Consider the following 20,327-nt stretch of genomic DNA (forward strand, 5'->3'; position numbering starts at 1 on the left):
ATAGACATTTACAATGAAATATACTTTATTTATTTATTTATTATTTTGATAAAGGGGTACGTGGATATCTGAAGTTTGAGAAACACTGCCTTAATGCATAGCGTTATACATGTCCGCAAGGAGATGTGCTTTGCATTATGGGAGATACTAAGACAAGGAGTGATGAGAGCTTTGGTCCACCTTTACCACGAGTTGCCTCAGTCCTGAAGATACTTCAGGCGCAAACTTTATTTGCTTACACTTACACTTGGATAAAGGATTAAACTAAATTTATTATACTCATTACATGGCACGATGCACCTTGCCCATGGAGGTGTCCATTAACTTCTTTCCAAGCAGTGTATGTCATCTATATTGTTCACTTAAGTCTCATCTTCATCTCAGTAATCTGTCCACACTCATTTTTCCTACTACTTGACACATTGTAAACAAATTCCTTGGGCTTCTCTTTGGATTTCAGTGCTAGTCACCTTTCATATTCTAATTTTTCTCTCATTACAATACTAGTCACTTTACTAGAGTGAGCCTTATATTCCTCATGCAACTGTTCTCTACCTCTCTCTTTATATGCCTTCCATAATCTCTTTTTCATCTGCAATTCCTCTTTAATTTCTCTTGTCATTCATTTGACTCTGTATTAATATCTCCTTCTTTAATTTTATATTATATTATATGTATGTACTTTGATATTATTATTTATTTTTTTAAGTATTATCAATCCTTCTAACTGCACCTTTATATTCTTTTCCCTATCAGTCGTAGTACCAAGTTTGTAGTCGTTGCTTGAGCTAGTTCAATCACTCTTAATCCTCTCTCTATAATTTACTCCCCCCCCCCCCCTCAAGAGCTCAAGAATGCTAATTTTCACGTGTTCTTAGTCTAGACTCAGGAAGTGCTTCGGACTGGAACCAATTCCCTTGTCCATCTTGCTGACTTTCTCTTGCACTGATCTTTAAAAATTTATTTGTTTTTTCGACTGCACCATTAAAGATCATGTAGAGGAATTGTACGTCTTTCCCATACATTCAAGAGAAACATCCAGCTGAACACCGAAATATCTCTAAAGTTTACTTCTAATTCAAGCAATGTTTAAAACTAAAATTCAGTCAGTCGTGGCTATTCTGTCTTCAGGACACACACAGATTCTATGTTTTATGAGACAGTGCATTGGCAAGTCAGAATCAGGCAAGCTATTGACAAACAAAACTGTTTATTCATTCTAAATCAAGGTAATTACAAAGATTAAATCTACACATATCAAAATATGTATCTCCGATTAACTCAGCTAAATAACAATGGAAACAAAGTAAAACACGTATCTGGTTCTCTGCTCGATTAAATTAACATTCTCGCTTAAGCCTTTTGATACAAAACAATATACATGCTCATAACAATCAGACACGTGGATAGACATATATACACTTTAACATAACTTAACTCAGGCTAAAACAGAATTAGGCATAACTCAACTTTACAATCAGTTTCCCCTTCATCACATAACAGCAACTTTCTCTGAACTCTGTAAACAATTAGTTCACCATTAATTAGAAGTACGGCTTTCTGCCTTCACGAATGTTCTTTACTCTAACTAACTATAGGATTGGCATTCTTAGCCGTAATTTTCACAATCTAGGAAAGTTCTGAAAATTTTTACTTGCAACCTTGTCAGCTAGTTCAGCACACTAGATCCTAGAGATCACAACCACATTCCTCTTTCTTCCGGTGAAAAACCACATTCGGGCACTCGTTCTCGGCAACGATGATACAGCATACTCAGAGATCGTCTAGAATGTGATGGGACTTCTGGAATAGACCATCACTGCTGTTACGAACCTCCTATTATCGTCGGACTTCTGCTGGTGGGACGTGACCCCCCCCCCCCCCCGTCCTTGGAACGGCTGGACACAGGAACTTCTTCGAGACGAGACCAGAAGCGAGTGCCAGGAACAGAGCCTTTGGCCCTTTGATTTCTCCCTTTTATCCTACTCTCCCAACCTCGGAACGGCCTCAGATTAAACCGTGCAGATATTCTTGGAGGGGTTTTCTCCACCACCCTGCTGTCGCTGAGTTCTGGCAGGAAAACCCGTTGACCTTCATGATTTTCTCTAGCCTCAGGTCTATGTGTCTAATCCTGTCTGAGCTATTTCTTTGTTTGTACAATTTTAGTAGTTCTTAAATACTTAAACAATTTTACTCTAATATTTTACCAGATTCAATACAGCAAAAAATTGAGGTAAACATTAATTCAATTACATGTATTTTGTATAATTTGTTATTTCAAAGTAAAATCGGTATAGAAAAATTTTGTTCTCATTTTTCTTCATACACGACTTTACAACTTCAAATAGTGTTATTTTCTTCACTTGAGATATGCAATCTGCCATTATCAACAATTTTTTTATTAAGTATCTTCCACTCACTACTGACCACTCTTCTTTCAAATTCTTTCATCCATTGGATTGCTGATAGTTGCCTGCCTTATAATTCCACTTTTCTGCCTTGATACTTTTACATGCCTATTCATCCTCCAAGTCTGGACTGCATGGTCACTCCCTTGTGTTGTGTCCCAATTTATGATTTTTATTCTAACTAGTAATTTCCTCTCATCTATGTTCTACTATTATCTATGCTCGAGATATCACCAAAAAATTTATTAATACTTAAGTTATTTCTCCCCTTAGTACCCCTAATATTTGTATTATACTGCGCCTTTTGGGATATTTAGTTTGAGATATTATATACAAAAACAAGGAGAAAGAACTAAAATATGTCTGAAAGTGAAACAATGTTGAAGTCGTGACACTTTATCTTGTTTCTTAACACATTAATTTCCCGCGTGATTAGGTTCGTAATTTTCAAAGTGGTGCATTGGACAGCAATTTCAGACAACTGTTTTATCATTGGACAAAAGGTTTATTAAATTCCTTAACACGGTACAATTCAAATTTTAGTTATTACTCAATTCAATGCTATACTAAATATTTACAAACTGACATTAGCTTATCATAAATAATTAAGCTATGATCCTATAATGGGTATTACGATCATGCCGCTGTACACATTCAACACATAATTTCATATGACATGGACATATAAGATTAATTCACACTATTTAACTATCCAAACTTAAGTAGCTTAACTTAACCATTTACTGCACTAACACTAACTATGACATTTAAACTTTCTTATACAATATAATAGACATGCAAAATTCTCAGGACACTTAATTACTCATATAACATTAACACTAGCCAGCTTACTTTCAATATATTCTGTCAGATACTAAAGTCCTAGTATTGTTTTCTTGGTCACTTCAACAGTTCAGTATTAGAATAATGATAACGAATACAGACAAATCTTAGTTAACACGAGATATAATTTACGGTACCTTTCTTTCCTGAGTTTTCCATATGGGCCTCTATCTTTTTCTGATTGAAGTATCCTGGTATAACCTCCCCGATAATCTGCTTCTATTATGTTCCCTTTTGAATTGAACTATGCCTACGCGGTCTTTACCTTTCGTTATTCAGGACACACTTTGAATCATCTAAATAACGGCTGTGCAACTCCCGACATGGATATTGATTTCTTTACAGCTTTCCCTTTTTCGTGGTTGTCACTGAAGTTGAAACACAAAGAATATGCTTTCTTTTCCTCGACTATATGGCATTCTTCACTTCTTACATAGGAAATACGGAACCGAAATTCTGCTCACTTTTGTTTCCGTGTTGTGACGACAGAGATATAACTCCAATCTCGCCACTCAGGAAAACACCGTGAAACCCATACGAAGGATCTCGCGAAGAACTCTCCTTGAACAGAACCAAAAACCAAAAGCCAAAAAGGTCTAAAAGCCTAAAAAAAAAGTTTCCAAAAGCCTCGTGAGGGGGGGGGGGTTCCAACCCTTTTATACCTGCTCTCCTAACGGCACCTTCTTTAACTTCTTTTCCCCGCCCCTACTTGATTTTACTTCACCGACCAATTAGTGTGGCGTTTTTTCTGCCGAACGTCCTTTGGTCGGCGAGCCCGTAACGATGTCTCAATCCGGGAATCGGCCCTGAGCGATAGTCTGTTGTTTTTCTTTTGCTAGCCTCTAACTTAATCCCCTTTCCAAAATTTCTCTATGAATTTACTTAATATTTTAATCTCTAGCCTCTCACATACCATCTCTTATGACTAATCCTTTTCTGTCTTATTTAGTTAAATTTTCTCTTTTATATCATATTACAACGTTAATATATTCTTTCTTTTTGTTAGTTAGTTCAACAAACACCTTTATATTTTATATATTTTATTGGATGCAAGAATATTTCCTTTTCTTTTAAATAATTCATCTATTAGCTTTTATGCAGGGTTCTTAATTTATTTGCTCCTCATGTTACACCATGATAGCTTGGAATTCTACATTCTTAAGGTATCAGGGTGTAACACTTGGCAAGTATGACATCTGTCAGTCAGATTGTCTGATACTACAGCCAATTCTAAAACTCTTGATGCTTGTGTTCCATCCACCACATGCTACCTACAACAGCTGTTCCTTTAAGGAATCCTAAAATTCAGTTCCCTTAGTACTGCATGCTACCTCCTTTGCCTTTACATGAGGTCATCCCTGCTGCATTCCACTCTTGCAATTCTAGATTTCTGAGACATACTCACTTGCCCAGAAAATAACACTCTCCAAATGCTTACATCCTTCTACATTCAAAAATAATCCATCTCTTGCATAACAGCTCTCTTCTATTCTCAAATGTACCTTAGACACCTACATATTCCAGATCTCTCTCTTACACATTGTCAATGTCATCTTCATTATTACTGCTCTTCTATTCACTCTGTATTATCATGCTGGGGCAACATGCTCACTATCTTTTTTCAGACACATTTCTACTCCAACATCAACTTCAAATTTCATACTACGTGACTCATACTACTTCTCAGGTCATTCGTACCAACCATTACTATCATCTCTACATTTTCACTCCTCTTCACTGCCATTGCAACACTCTGTTGTTCTGCTCCCACCAAGCAAGCACTCCTCTTGCACTATTCTCTGATACATGATAATCTGAACAGATTCATTCATCCATCATTAATTAAATTTAATTAAATCTATTCAGTCTTTATAATTTCAAAACATATTGCTCCTTCAGATAGTCAAAGTTCAACGAAATTGATAACATGATATTTTAGTAGAGATTTGATAAACCAAATTTTATTAAAATCTATTCCATTTAGGATGAAGTTATGACATATTGTTTTGAAGCATTGCATAATTGTGCCTCTGTAGTGCATTTGGAAGTACGATGATACATTGCATCTTTTGATCAGAAAAGACCCGAGTTTGATTCTCATTGTGATGAGAGGAATCTTTACATGAGCTTTATCAATTGAAGTTGCGTTAGCCGATCTCAGTTTTTTCATCCCACATTCAGGCAAATTGCCCAGGAGAACACATGTAATTTACATACAAAAAGTACTATTGGTGATGGACAGCAGATGGTGTTGTGTGTAGCTGGTGGCTGTGTTATTGTGTGTTTAGTGAATTAAGTAGTGGAGACTGTGAGTTGTGTATAGTGGAGTAAAGTGTCCTCCTTAGATGAGACACTGGAGGTGTAATGTAATAATAATAATGATTTTGCCTCTTCAGTGGTCCAACATTTATATGATTTAAATCAGATTTGAAATGGTTAGACAAATCGATTCATTTCATCAGTTGGAGCAGAGGAATAACGTAGGTGTATAGACTTATTCATGAACCATATGAATCTAACAGAGTCTGAATTTTGCCAAATGCCCCTAAAATTTGAAATTTCTAAATTTAATTCAGTACTTTTCTTCCTTTATCTTTTATAATAATTATGAAAGCATTTATCTTAACTGTATAAAATTTGTTTTTATACATTAATTTTATTAATGTTAATTTTTATATTGAAATTCAAAACAGATAAAAATGAGTCATTTTCATTTCTTATAAGGAATTGTGTGATGTCTCGATAAACTCATTGGGACAGATGTATCTGTTTTGAGCTGATTAGTTCTGCCTGATACAAGTGGGTAAGTGAATAAATTAGCACACAGACTGTGTCAAGAATTTGACCACACCTCAGAACTTGTATTTGAATCACTTTCCATTATGTTTGTGTGCACTTATGTTATATTAGTTAATAAAAATGGAAACATTTATCAATTCATGAATATAACATCAGCCAAATTTTGCTGATGAATTGTTGATTGACAGAAAGAATATGTTGTAATTCATTTATAGAATTTATTCATTTATAGGTATTTTTTCTGGGAAATCTCCCATGTTACTCCTCTTAAAAACTATTATTTTTACGGCTTTTTGCCTGCTTCTGTTTAGGAGTGCCCCTTTTTTAATGTCATTGGCTTTTTACTCAAGAATTCTTAGGGCATTGCAGATGTATTTTTAGAGATAAATATATGTAGCATAATAGAAGAAAATTCGCACATACCTTTTCTTGGATGTTGTTGCCTGTCTTCTTTCTGCGGCGTGCATACTTCTGCTGTTATGGTGTTGAAAGGGGAGTGGGGGGATTGGTGATGTGGGAGAATTAATTTGAAAAAAATTGAAAAAAACCTGGTTATCTTTATATATAATATATACATATTGTATATTATATTTAAGGGTGGGCAGAGAGCTTTTTTTGTAGGATGGGAAAAGATGAAAAAGGGGGGCTGAAATTAGAAACTGTTTTTTAGAGGAAGGAGAAGGGTTTATGGGAAAGAGGGGGCCAGGGATAGGGTTCAAACATATAAGGGGTACGTGTGGTGCAGGGTGTTGTGTTTTACATTGTGGTTTTGTCTAGCTTGTTTTGATTTTTAGGGCATGTAGGGTGTTGTTGATTTGTTTTATGAGGTTGGGGGTGGGGTCAGAACCCTATCCCCTTCCTCTAAAAAACAGTTACTAATTTCAGCCCCCTTTTTCATCTTTTCCTACCCTAAAAAAAAGCACTCTGCCCACCCTTAAATATAATATATGTATATATTAAAAAAAAAACAAAACGTTTTTTTCAAATTTTTTCAAATTAATTCTTCCACATTGCCCCCCCCCACTCCCCTTTCAATACCATAACAGCAGAAGTATGCACACTGCAGGAAGAAGATAGGCAACAAAATCCAAAAAAAGGTATGTGCGAATTTTCTTCTATTATGCAACATATATCTGTCTCTAAAAATACATCTGCAATGCCCTGAGAATTCTTGAGTAAAAAGTCAATAACATTAAAAAAAGGGGCACTCCTAAACAGAAGCAGGCAAAATAGCCGTAAAAATAATATTCATTTATAGTAATTATAGGATAGAAAATAAAATTATTAAGATAAGTTAAATTATATTCATTTAAAGATGTAAAACAATGTGCATGTTTATAGACAACTTGCTCTTGTCTCCATTATTTGCTTGTGTCTTGGTCACACCTCCAGTAAACAAGCACTGTTAGAGTTCAAAGGGAAACAATGGTTAGCTTTTCTGATTCATATATAGTAATACCCTGCCTTACAATGTCTTGTTTTATGATGATCTGCTCATATGTTTTTCAATTATGACGTGCCTGCTTATATGGCACTGTATTCACTCAGACTACAATTTTAGTGACATTACTTGTCCATTAATCAAATGATACACAGTTTTTATAAACTGTTTGTCACTGCTCTCTGTGTTTTGATGTTTTGCTGCAACTTATAAACTGTTCAAAACTATTTTATTTTCTTGTTAATAATAGCAGATAAAAGTCAAAGTAAGGATGTACTGTTGCTTCTGCTTAAGAGAAAACCTGTAAACCTATTACACTTCCATGCTTAAATTTAGTGAAGATGGTGTATCAAATATAGAGATAGGCAATAGGCTAAACTTACCTTGTACTACTTTTATTACAGTTGTTAATACAAGAAAGATAAGGTGAAGAGTGCTATACTAGTTAATACTACAGTTAGCCATAAACATGACGGTCTTATTGCCGAAATTGAAAAACCTTTAAGAACGTAGATTGATGACCAAACTGACTGGTGCATTCTCTTGAACCAAGATGTTCAGAATAACTTTTTCATTTGTGAACAAGTATTCTAAATTTTTTGTGTTCATAATGCATAACTGACATAAATTAATGCTTTATTTACATACATATGTGAGTGCTTGAAAATGTTATTAAACCGTTACATGCATCTACAAGTGAAAAAAAAAAAAATTCACTATACAGCTGTGCTCTGGAACTTAATGTGTTTGCATGACTAGGGTATGCCTGTATAAGGTGACATATCCTATTCATTATTATAAAAAAAATCTTCTTCCTTTTCCCCTCTTTTACTTTGTGGTGTCGAGGGTTTTCTATTCATCTAACTGCAACCATACACAAGTATTATAAGGTGGTTAGCCCTATTCCTCCTGGTGTATACTATGCCTGTAGAGGCATTGAGTTCTCAAGGCTGGTTTGCCTGCTTGCAGGATGAAAAACCCCAGATAAACTGAGAAGAAAAACCAAGCAGTCCATGCTCAAGACCCGCTAGCTTGGCTATGTCTGAGAAAGATCCTAAGCTCCTCATGTAAGTGACGGGAATCGAACCCAGGACACTCCTTTCCCAAGCATATGGTTGTGAAGCTCATAGCCACTCAGCTATTAAGAAAATAGAAGAAAAAAAAATTATGAATAGTTAATCGCTCTCATTAATGACCAAATCTGTTACAGGCATACAATCAGAGTGATTGATTTCAATGACATCTTAAAGTTTCCCAAATTTTAAGAAACAGACAGTCAAATTTAAATCTGCTGGAGTGAAGAATCGTTGTTTGATTCCAGAGAACTCGTATATAGTGCCAATTTCCTGGTAAGCAGATTTCAGATTACAAGAATTTGATGTAGCCCTGATGTTCTTGGATTCTTATCTCAGCAGATCACCCCGTCTATCCCATATAAAGATGTTGACAGGAACAAGATGCTTGATAGACATCAGGCAAGGAGTGAAGTGGTAATTTATCCCTAATGGATGGTAGAAAAGAAAATGGTTTCTGAGCTGGTTTGAAGGTAGTGTATAGATTCTACTTGTGAAGTGCCTGCAATGTTTGTTTGAATGTTCCTTTAATACCTTAAATTATGGAAACTCTTTTTACATCAGGTTGTAGTCTGGTTGAGGGATGATATTTATCAATAAATTCCTGAATGGCAGCTTAGTTATATCCATTAGTAGTGAAGATGATTTTTATTTTATTTAATTCTTCCAAAAGAAGTGAATCAGAAGAACAGATCACATGAACTGTGCATATAAAAGTTTCAGTAATATCTGTCTTCTGTGGTAGATGATGATGTGAAGATGGATGGATACATGCATCTGTCAGTGAAGGAAAGTTTTCTGCAAACAGAAAATTGAATAGTGATGTAAAAAAAAGTTTTCACATCCTACCTTAAAGGAATGTGAAAGAAACAGCTCTGGAATAACCAACAAATTAGGTTTTAAAACTTCAAAACTTTAACTTTTACTTCCTATAAATTACTGGGCTTTTGAATATATATTTGAATACCAAGTAGTCAGAATTTAAAAAAAAAATTTTTTTTATTGTTTCTATTCAAGAATTATACCATAATTAATTCTAGTTTACAATATTTTCCAGCTTTCTCTTAACCATTTTCTTCCAAAGTTAATTCCTTAGTTATTAGTTTAGTTCTCCCATATAGTCAGGTAAATCTGACATTTTGTCTTCCCAGGCAAGACTAATTGCATCAATCCACAAAGATCTCAGTCTTCTTCTAGACTTCCTAATACACTCCTAACTATGTCAATCTACTTTATTTTGGTCTTTCTCTGGGTTATTTTCCTTCCATCCTGGAAAAAAATACTTGTTTTGCTAACCTTTTCTCTCCATTCTGTTTAAGTGATCATACAACCTTAGATTAGCTCTACTCACATATTGAATGCCAACAGTGTAAAATTCCTTCTTCATATTGTCATTTTTAATATGATTTTTCCACTGATGCCAACTGTTCACTATGCTAATTTTTCTCAGAAAACTCGTATCTGTGGTCTCAAGTCTTCGATTAACTGTTTTATTTCTAACCTTACTCTCAGATCCATAAGTTAAAATTAGCTTGAACACTATCTTGTTTACAGATAGTTTAGTGATTTAAATAATTTCTCTCTTATTTGATATAAATTTATTGACTCCTAAGCTTTGCATATTCTGTTGTCTATTTCCATATTTCATTTGCCATCTTCACTAACACTTATGCCTAAATAGTGAAATATTTTACTTGCTATATAGATTCTCCAGTTAGGATGCAGCAGCTGATGTTTTCTTTTCTGCCTGTTTTCATAGGCTCTTGTGTTATTCTTGATTTTTATACCAAATTTGTAAAACATTTATGCAGTATAGTTAATGAATCCTGCAGACTTTTGTGCTGGATTTATTAAAAGTATAACATTGTTTGCATGCAGTAAAAACCTGAGATTAATATCTTCAGTTTTGATCTTAGGTTTTATGCCACTGTCCTTCATAATGTGATTCATGCATACTTAGTGGCCACTTTATTAGGAACTCCCTCATTTTCCTATATGGCAAGGTGTTCCTAATAAAGTGGCCAATCAGTATAGGTAATGAATAACAGTGGCATTAGTGTGCACCCTTGTCTTGCACCTGATTTTATCTCTTCTCGTACCTTTTTCAATTCTAACTGCTGATTTATAGTTTTGAACATTGACTATGTATTACTTAATATAATGTCCTGTTTAAAACATTCAAAAAATTAGAATTATATGGGTTAAACCATATAATTCTAATGTTTCGAAGTGTTTTTCTCTTAGGACCTTGTCATGTGCCTTTTTCAGATCTTCAGAACTTATATACATAGATTCTTGTTATATTCCTGTGATTTTTTAACTACCGTATTTAATCGAATATAACTCGCACTTTTTTCCCCAAAATTAAAGTTAAAAAATCATAGTGTGTGATGTATGCGAGGATTTTTGGAAACTAAAGTTTTTCCAGAAAAAAATTAAATTGGTGTTTATAATTAAATTCTCAGTATTCATTATAATTTATAATTGCACATTATTTATAAAATTAATGCATTTAAATTTTAATTATCAGCATTGTTTACGCGATTGTTGGCTCACCTTCATCACGTGATATATTTGAATCTTTAGCGACAGTGCTTCTGTAATTAAATTAAAACAAGTATTTCATTATTGCTTGTCCTTTTATCATTTTGGAATCATAAGGTCACCATGATTTAAAAATATTGAAAATGGGTATGACTTAGCAAGATTCGCTATCACTACCTCCAGTCTCATATGATTGGTGCAGTATTAATAAAAGATCGCATGACTCAACAGAGGTAAGCCGATGATAGTTGAGCTGAAATGCTGATTCTCTTCAACTGAATTCCAAAATATCTGAAATTGACATAACAACATTCACTATCTATTTTTTAAAGTTTTAAACGTGTTTTTTTTTTTTTTGTGTGTGTGTGTGTGTGTGTGTGTGTGTAAAAAGTGTGCAAAATATGCGAAACTTTTTAATTTCTTTTTCCATGGAATAAAATCAGGGGTGCGAGATATACACAAAGGCGAGTTATATTTGATTAAATACGGTACTTGTCTTAAATGACAAATCTGATCCTGATAACCCCTATTTGACCCAAGTTTAGCTTCTTCTTTCCCACCTCTTCCACAATTTTTCTTAGACCTTTTTCAAATTTATGATTTATGCTTGCATAAATCATAAATTTGATTTATGCAAGTGTGATTCAATTCCTATGTGATTCAATATCATCTACTCCAGCTTCCTTTCTTTGTTTGCTTTTTTTTTTTTTTTTTTGATATGTACCTCTGATTTCATTCTTTTTGAATATTTTCTTTCAGCTGGTCTGTCACTGCTTGTTTTCATTTAACAATCTTTCAAATTAATTATTCCAGAATCCCTGATTGCATTCTTTTTGAATATTTTCTTTCAGCTGGTCTGTCACTGCTTGTTTCATTTAACAATCTTTCAAATTAATTATTCCAGAATCCCAGAATATCAATTTCCTTAGTTTTTTAATGCCAACGTTTTATCTGTTTCCTTTTACAGTATTCTTTTCCTTTTCTAAGCTTTTTTTAATGTCATCCTTTTTTCTACTTACCTCTTTGGTATTTTTACCACCCTTCCCATTTCTTTTGTTTACTTACTTCTACACATAGCTTAAGATTTCTTATAGTTTTCCTGGTATTCTCTCAGGACACAAGTTGAGATACTTGTTAAGTACTTTTATGTACACTTTCTTCTTTTCAGGACTCTCTCTTTAATTTCACTGTGAAGTTCAAATTTTATCTCTCTTTGCTAACAACTTCACGTCTCCTAGTCAGTGTTTTCTTCAGAGTCGGCAACTGAGTCTCCAAGGTGTGGTTTTCCTGTTTTCAAGCTGTTAATCTATATTAGGGTCTACAGTTCACCTCTGAAAGCCACCTGACTTTTTTTTTTCCATTTGTAGTTTTCTAATTTTTAAAAATTTTTTTTAATGTGATTCCTGCCTGAAAGGTTATTAGTAAACCTATAGTGCATTTGTACCATGGGTGGGTGAAATATTTCCCCCCCCATTTTTATGAGTTTTATATAATTTTTCGTAATTTTTTTATTTTTACACAGTCCAGAAACCCTGCTTTAAGACCAAACATCGAACTTTTTTCAAGCCACTTGAGGATTCCAGTAAGTGGGACAGTGGTCTCGCACTGTGTGATGAAATTCATCTCCCACCTAAAGACAGTCACAAACATCGATGTCCATAGTGGGATTTGAACCTGTGATGCGTTGATTGGAGAGTGGTTACACTAACTGCTTAGCCAACCATACCTTTGAAGTCTTGCATGTTAGTTGATGTATTGGGCAGTTTTCAAAATCTTGTTGATTCTTGTGTCCATATCCAGGGGATACATATAGTACGAGTGAGGTAAGAAAGTTTTTTTTTTTTTCTCTCTCTGTTGGAAATGGTGTAGGCTTTCTCTCTTAGTGTTTTGACCATTCCTATCGTCTATAAGGGGTGGTGGTGAGCAGAAGCATGTAGGAATCTATTAGTGTTAGTGGGTTTGTGTATACTAAAAAATTAAGTGACTTTAGAGATCTTTAGAGACTTTGGAGAATTTCAAGAAATGTCCTATATTTTCAAGCTGAAAAGTGCATTTTATTTTAGGATATAAGTTTTTGAAGCACTCCAGTTCTTTGTTTGATCTTGACAAAATAATGAAAATATTGTCAACATAACACAGCCAAAATTTTTGGTTTGATATTATTGTTTGGCTTTCTTTTCAAAGATTCAGTAACTAAGTTAGCCAGAACTGGAGTTAGTGGGGGGTGGGGGGGGAGTGCATGGTATAGCATGATCTTATGTTTGTTCCCAGTATCTATCCTGAAATAAAAAAAAAAAAAGTATTATCTATCCAGTAGAAAAAAAGATCTTGAAATAAGTCTAAAGTTTCTTCTCTGAGTACATTTGTGAATAAATTCAGAACATCTAAGATTGTCAGAAGGTCTGATGGTTCAGGACTGTTCAAGAGAAAAAATGATTCACACTTTCCTTTCATCAGAGTTACTATCAGTTTACTTGTAAGCAAATTATAAGCACATTCAAAACTGATTTTGAAAGTTCTTAAAAGGGGAAACTTTTATCTTGTCCAAATGGCAGTCATCCTTTTGGGCTCTTGCTAAACATCTTGATCATAACTTCAGTTCAACTATACTTTCCCATCTGTTGCACCTGGATGGTTCTATTGCATTGTTACTCACAGAAAAAGCTAGTCCCCTGCCTTCTTTCTTATTCTCTAATTCTTGCATAGATGCTGGCAAATGCAATCATATGATTTCAGTGCCTCCTTTGATATTTTGCCAGAAAGAGATCAAGAGAATCTTGGCCTGATGACATTTCTCTGATTATATTCAAGTTTTATATTGCAGAGTTGATGCCTGTTCTGTGTTGTCTTTTTATATTCTCCTTTCAACTGATATCAGTCCTGTAGCTGGAAATTAGCCTATATTCAACCTGTTCTTAATATAGGTGATAAATCTTTATAATATGATTACTGTCCAGTTTCACTCGCTTTACACTTCTTTCTAAACTAAAAAAACCATTAGCACTTAGTTTCTATGCTACCTTGAAGCTGCTCTCATCTAATAAACCATTGCCAGTATAGATTCTGTCACTGTTGATCAACTGGAGACCTTTTGCTTATGTTACATGTGAACAAATGCTATAGAAAAGTTTAGGGAATATCAAGTAGTTACCCCTGATATTACTAAGGATTTGATTGGCACAAAAGCCTATTAAGTAAACGTCATAGATGATAGACCATCATATGATCTTTCTTCTAATATATGCAAATGGTTGCCAGCTTTCTCTCTGAATACATGTTACATGATGGTGGACAGATCTTCATCCTCAAGCTGTGCAAGTAATGCTAGTTTTCCACAGTGCTCTTTTACTTTTGTACATACACTAGGCCCTTGATTCATGCCAGCGTGCTGGCCTGGTTGGCCGAATGGTTAACTTACCTTCTCTCCAACCAGCAAGTTTGAATCCTGCTGCAGGCACGGATGTTTGTGATTAGGTATATCTTACCTTGTGTACTGCTATAACCTTTGATATGGCGCAGTATGACTTTTGATGTCCTTGCACCATTAAAACCATAAATCATTATCATCATGCCAGGGTTAGGTTCCTAGAGGTGCTAGCTTATATCAAATTGGCATAAACAAAACCAGAATTATAATTTATTTTGCTGAGATGCTTTCCAGATATATGAAAATTGAGACTAATGCAAAATTTTAATATTTTAAACATAAGCGTTATATACATGCATTAAAAGCACATTTATTTCTTAACAGTATCATATAATACATATATAGAGTTTATTCTGCAAAGTACAGAATAAACTGTAATAATGGAGCACAATATTGTACAGTATTTTAGTTCAAACTGAGTTTTAAAATAAATTCCATGTTAAGTAAAAAGCCACTACCAAACACAACATAATAATCAGAACTACTGAAACACAGTGCTCGATCCACTCAGTAGTGCTGCACAGTTAATTTTTTGGAGGCAGCAGTGATGACTAGAACTTTTCACAATTTTTGAAGGAAACTAAGGAAACCAGTTGAAAATTCTCAAACTTGCAGATATTCAAATCAGTGTAAATGAAACTTTTGTAAATGAAGGGCCTTCTGCATATATCAACGACTTTCTTCATTTTACATCCTGTACACAGTTATGCTAGTTGCAGTTCACTGCACTAGTTTTTGACACAATTATTTGACAAGCCTTGCACTACACAAATCATCAAACTTTGCAGAATAACTGCCTCTGTACACAATCCTAAATTCTGATTTCCAAACCGTTCTTCAATGGGGTTCTAATAACTATGTAATTTCAATTCTTGTAAAACATAATCCTATTTTATTTCTCTCTCTCTCACACACACACGCATGCATGCACACACATAAAGACTTTTCTTCAAAATCGCTTACTAATAACATGTTCTTAGCATCCAGAAAATTAGTTTTTTTTCTCTTTCATTTGAGGCTGTATGTTACTTCTGAATGGCTCTATACTAATCACAAATATCTATCCAACTGTCGGATACTTTTCTATGTTTCTTGTGGTGTCCGCGAGAGCTTCCTAAAAATACTTGACTGAGTACAGAAGAGCAAAATTAGTTGGATTAATGACCCATCTCTCACTACTTCACTTTTTTTTTATAGAGCCATTCAGTTTCTGTTGCATGCTCTACAAATCTCTCCACAAATGCTGTTCATCAAAATTGGCATTAATAATAATAATCCTTCTCCCCAATCCCAGATCTAAATCTGTTAAAACATATCACAATTATTAAGCTCGACTTTGCTGTGTAACTCCAGACTCACAGAACTAATTTTTTTCTTTTCTCTTTTTCACTCATCCCTTCTACTGCTGTCTTTTGAAACACTTCCCTCATATATATTTCCTAAAGAGCATCTCTACAGATTTTAAAATCCAATGTTATCAAGTTTCTTTGTTCTCTTTATATGTATTATATACATGAAGTAGAAACTTTAAGAGAGCAAACACTCTCATTCAGTACTAAGGAACCTGAAATGTTAGAGAGATGTATTTTTCGTAAGCAAAACTCTTGGTCATTGCATAAAAGTAATTACTAAGTACCGTATTTGCCGGCGTATAAGAAGCACTTTTTTTCTTTGAAAATAGGTCTGAAAAACAGGGTGCGTCTTATACGGTGATACTTAGTTTTTTATTACTTTCATTTCTGGAAATTTTTTCTGTTCCGAGTTATGTGATTTCTTTCTTGCTTCCTTGCGGTGTGTGAGAGCATTCCAGTTACGTTGAGTTCAGTGGATGCACATGCGCTGTCATTGACGATCACAGCTGTTTTCCTGTTTGTTTAAACTTTTCAATTGTTGTCGAGGTTGTTGTGAATGGTGATAAATTTCTGCCATTAAATTTTCTCTAAATTTCTTTGCAAATTATGGTTGAAAAACGTTGGCATTGCTACAATGTTGCATTCAAGCTACATGTGATTGTGTATGCTGATGAACATGGAAACAGGGCTGCAGAGAGGCATTTTGGGCCACCCCCAACTGAAAAAATTATAAGAACTTGGCAGAATCAGGAAGAGGAACTAAAAAATCTTTTTTTTTCTAAAAAATGTGTACAAAAAAGGGGGTGCGTCTTATACGCCGGCAAATACGGTAATTAAGTAAAGTATCTAATTAAGTACTAAAGTACTTTAAGTTACTTTAGTAACTTAAAGTAATTAATTTAAGTAAAGTAACTAAGCAAGTTATTAATTACTAAGTAATTAATTATATAGACTTGGGCAGTGCCTATATCTTCTATATGGTCCATACTAGGCAATTTGTGAATGCTGGGGAATGTATTCCTGTAAGCTCTCTGCTCAGTTTACCTTGCAAAACTTTCATAGTTTCTACATTAAGCTTTGAAGTAATGCTGAATCTAATATCCACTTGACTTATATAATTTTATGTCGCTGAACTGAAGCTTTTTGGCTCTTTATTTTGGTAATTACTTTTATGCAATGATCGAGAGAGAGTTTGCTTACGAAAAATACATCTCTCTGACATTTCAAGTTCCTTAGTACTGAATGAGAGCTTTTGCTCTCATAAGGTTTCTACCTGATCTCTGAGGAGAACCAACCCGTTCAAAACAGCTGTCAGGTCGGTGAAACCCCTTATCAAAATGGACCAATAAAAGGCGAATATATGCTTGGATGGTGCCTATGTCTTCTATATGGTCCATACTAAGGCAACTTGTGAATGCCGGGGGAATGTATTCCTGTAAGCTCTCTGGTCAATTTACTTTACGAAACTTACACAGTTTCTATATTGCTTTGAAATAATGCTGGATCTAATATCCACTTTACTTATATATGTATATAATATTTTAAAATAAATATATCTTTTAAATTTTTGTTCTCATTCTGTTTTTGTTTCAGTGGCACATAATATATTCTCTGTTGAAATTCGATATGGGTCGTTCAAGAAGTGGAAGTAGATCGCCTAGCAAATCTAGACATCGGCATCGTGGTAAACATTCTCATAAACGAGCCCATTCGAGAGAAAAAAGTAGAGATAGAACTAATAGATCCAGAATAAAATCAAGATCTCCAGAAAGAAGGCAGCGTGCAAGGTAAGGCCTTTTAAAGAAATTTTTTTAAGTTTCATTAATGAATAAAACAAAAACAAACTGTTCTTTCTTTTTTTAGATAAAGAATTTTTGTAGAGAATTTACAATTTTATAGTCATTTTTTAATTAAGAAAAAAGCCACATGGCATTGTGTATCCCTTTGCATAATACACTAATAATACTTTATTTTATTTATTATTTTTTATGTTATTTTATTTTTGACATGAATATGATACAAAAGGTTGGATGTGCTATGGTTAGATAATCCAGGAAGTCTGTTCTCTCATGACCAGACATGATAACTTTTCAAGCCAGTTGATCACCACTCTCCAATTACCATCCATGCCACTGGAATTGAACCCACAGCTTGTTGGTTGAATAGTTGGTATGCTATCTTTGCTGCCAGTGGCAATTAAATTAAACACATTATTTCTCCACATAAGTTAGGTGTCATTATTGCTATAGTACCATTAAATGAAAACTTTGTTCAATAATGTTGATTAAAACTGCATGTGAGTATGTCCTGTAGCAGACAATCTACCATGTCTGTTTTTAAAGTCGTCTTGTATCCCTTCCTATCTTGTTAAGGTCAGTTGCCTCTCATGGCTACGTAAATGGACTTCTTACATGCTTACTGCTTATGATAGGTTAGTATTAGCAATTTAACATCACACAGCTCGTACTCTTTTGAATAAATCAATTATTTGCATTCTACCTTGTAAAAGGTAGTTAATTTAGTTTATAAAGTTAATAAAGGTAGTTAATAAAGTTAATTTCAAACTGAAATATTTAGCAGTATATTTAATAAATAATACTTTTTGTTGTGTTGACATGTAGATAATTTATGATAGAACAGTTAGTACTCTCTTCATTATCTACTGTGTTTGTAAATTGCTCTTCTAGCAAGTTTACCTGTTTTTCAGGATGAAAACCCTATGGAAAACCCTACCACTTCTGTATGAGACCTGCTAACTTACCTTCATTTTCATTTCCTATAACAATTCTACTCAGCATAGAGGACCATCAGGTACATGAGAACATGAAACTGTTTGATGAGATTAAAACCTATGACACCTTGGATGAATCATTTTAAGGTTCTTCTAACTGAAAATAAGAAGGCATGCATTGAAGAAGATACAGATGGTGATTTGAGGATACAGGAGGAGCTAATGGATCCATTTTTTTTTTTTGGAAGATAAGGTGCAAGATTTTTTGGCAAGGTCACATAATGTAAAGGCATCTGGCTCAGGATGCATACTCACAGAATTGTGGAAGTATGGGGGTGACTAGCTGCCAGGAATAATAAGAATGTTAAATCAAGTTCTAGAATATGTGATTCTTGATGAGTGGTCATTGTCATATACAACTCCTATCTTTAAAAAAAATGATAATAAAACTTCTGTATTTGAAAAGGAGAAATTACCCTTCAAACAGAGGCATTAGTGTCATGGCCTCCATAAGTAGAATTATAACTATAAGGTTAAACAAGCTGGCTTTACCCCGAAAGTCTTGTATTGATAATATTATAAAAATCAAGTGGATATTAGATCCAGCATTATTTCAAAGCCGAATGTAGAAACTATGAAAGTTTTGTAAAAATAAGTTGACCAGTGTACTTACAGGAATACAACCGCTGGCATTTACAAGAACCAAGTTGCCCTATTGCTTACTACTTTAGAAAACATGAATGGTGCCCAGGCATCCGTATATTTGCTTTCTAATTAGTCCATTTTTGATAAGGTTTCACTGGCGCCTGACAGTTGTTTCGAACTGGTTGGTTCTTTCTCTTCAGAGACCAGGCAGAAACCTTAAGAGAGCAAAAACTCTATTTCAATACTAAGGAACTTGAAATGTCGGAGAGGTGTATTTTTTGTAAGCGAACTCTTGGTTTGTGTGTAAAAGCATTTACTAATATAAAGAGCCAAAAGGCTTTAGTTCAGCGATGCAAAAATAATATAATAAAAATCAATTTGAAATAATGCTGGATATTAGATCCAGCATTATTTCAAAGCCGAATGTAGAAACTATGAAAGTTTCGTAAAAATAAGTTGACCAGTGTACTTGCAGGAATACATCCACTGGTATTTATGAGTTGCCGTAGCATGCATATATATATAAATGCTGGCGGATGTATTTCTGTAAGCTCTCTGGTCAACTTATATTTACGAAACATTCATAGTTTCTGCATTCAGCATTTGAAATAATGCTGGATCTAATATCCACTTGATTTTTATACGAGGGACGTCAAGAAAGTAAGTTCCGATGGGCTGTCAGAGAAACAAAAATATTTACAAAAAAAAACTTTATTGGAAATTAAAGTAGACATCTTTCACTACTTTTCTACATAATTTCCGCCATTTTTCAGGCACTTATCATAACGGGACACCAAGAGTTGTATACCGTCATCGTAGAAGGTTGCCACCTGTGATGCAAACCAAGTATTGATTGCGTCTTTGACCTCATCGTTGTCTTGAAACCACCGGCTACCACGGAAAGATTTCAGATGTTTGAACAGGTGAAAGTCGTTTGACACGAGGTCAGGACTATATGGGGGAAGATGGAATTGTTCCCAGCCGAAGGTGGTGAGAAGTTGTTGTGTTATGTGCCCGTGTGGGCAGGCATTATCATGAATCAAAGCAATGTCCCTGGTAAGCAT

General features: G+C 34.3%; 1 protein-coding gene across 2 annotated transcripts in view; it reads left to right on the forward strand.

Moving 5' to 3' along the window:
- The window catches only part of LOC150100481 (arginine and glutamate-rich protein 1-like), a 179,940-nt gene that overhangs the window by 28,947 nt on the left and 130,666 nt on the right, over positions 1-20,327 (forward strand). Inside the window, exons 2-3 of one of the 2 annotated variants that reach the window (XM_090402832.1) lie at positions 5,976-6,054; positions 17,481-17,674. In XM_090402832.1, coding sequence (XP_090258958.1) covers positions 17,514-17,674 — 161 coding nt within the window. In that variant the 5' untranslated portion in view covers positions 5,976-6,054; positions 17,481-17,513. The remainder of the gene's footprint in view (positions 1-5,975; positions 6,055-17,480; positions 17,675-20,327) is intronic. The other variant, XM_090402833.1, reaches the window with a different exon arrangement.

The sequence above is a fragment of the Typopeltis vanoorti genome, chromosome 13, assembly GCF_054136105.1.
Source record: "Typopeltis vanoorti isolate ZY-2024b chromosome 13, IOZ_Tvanoo_1.0, whole genome shotgun sequence".
In the NCBI taxonomy this organism is placed as follows: Eukaryota; Metazoa; Arthropoda; class Arachnida; order Uropygi; family Thelyphonidae; genus Typopeltis; species Typopeltis vanoorti.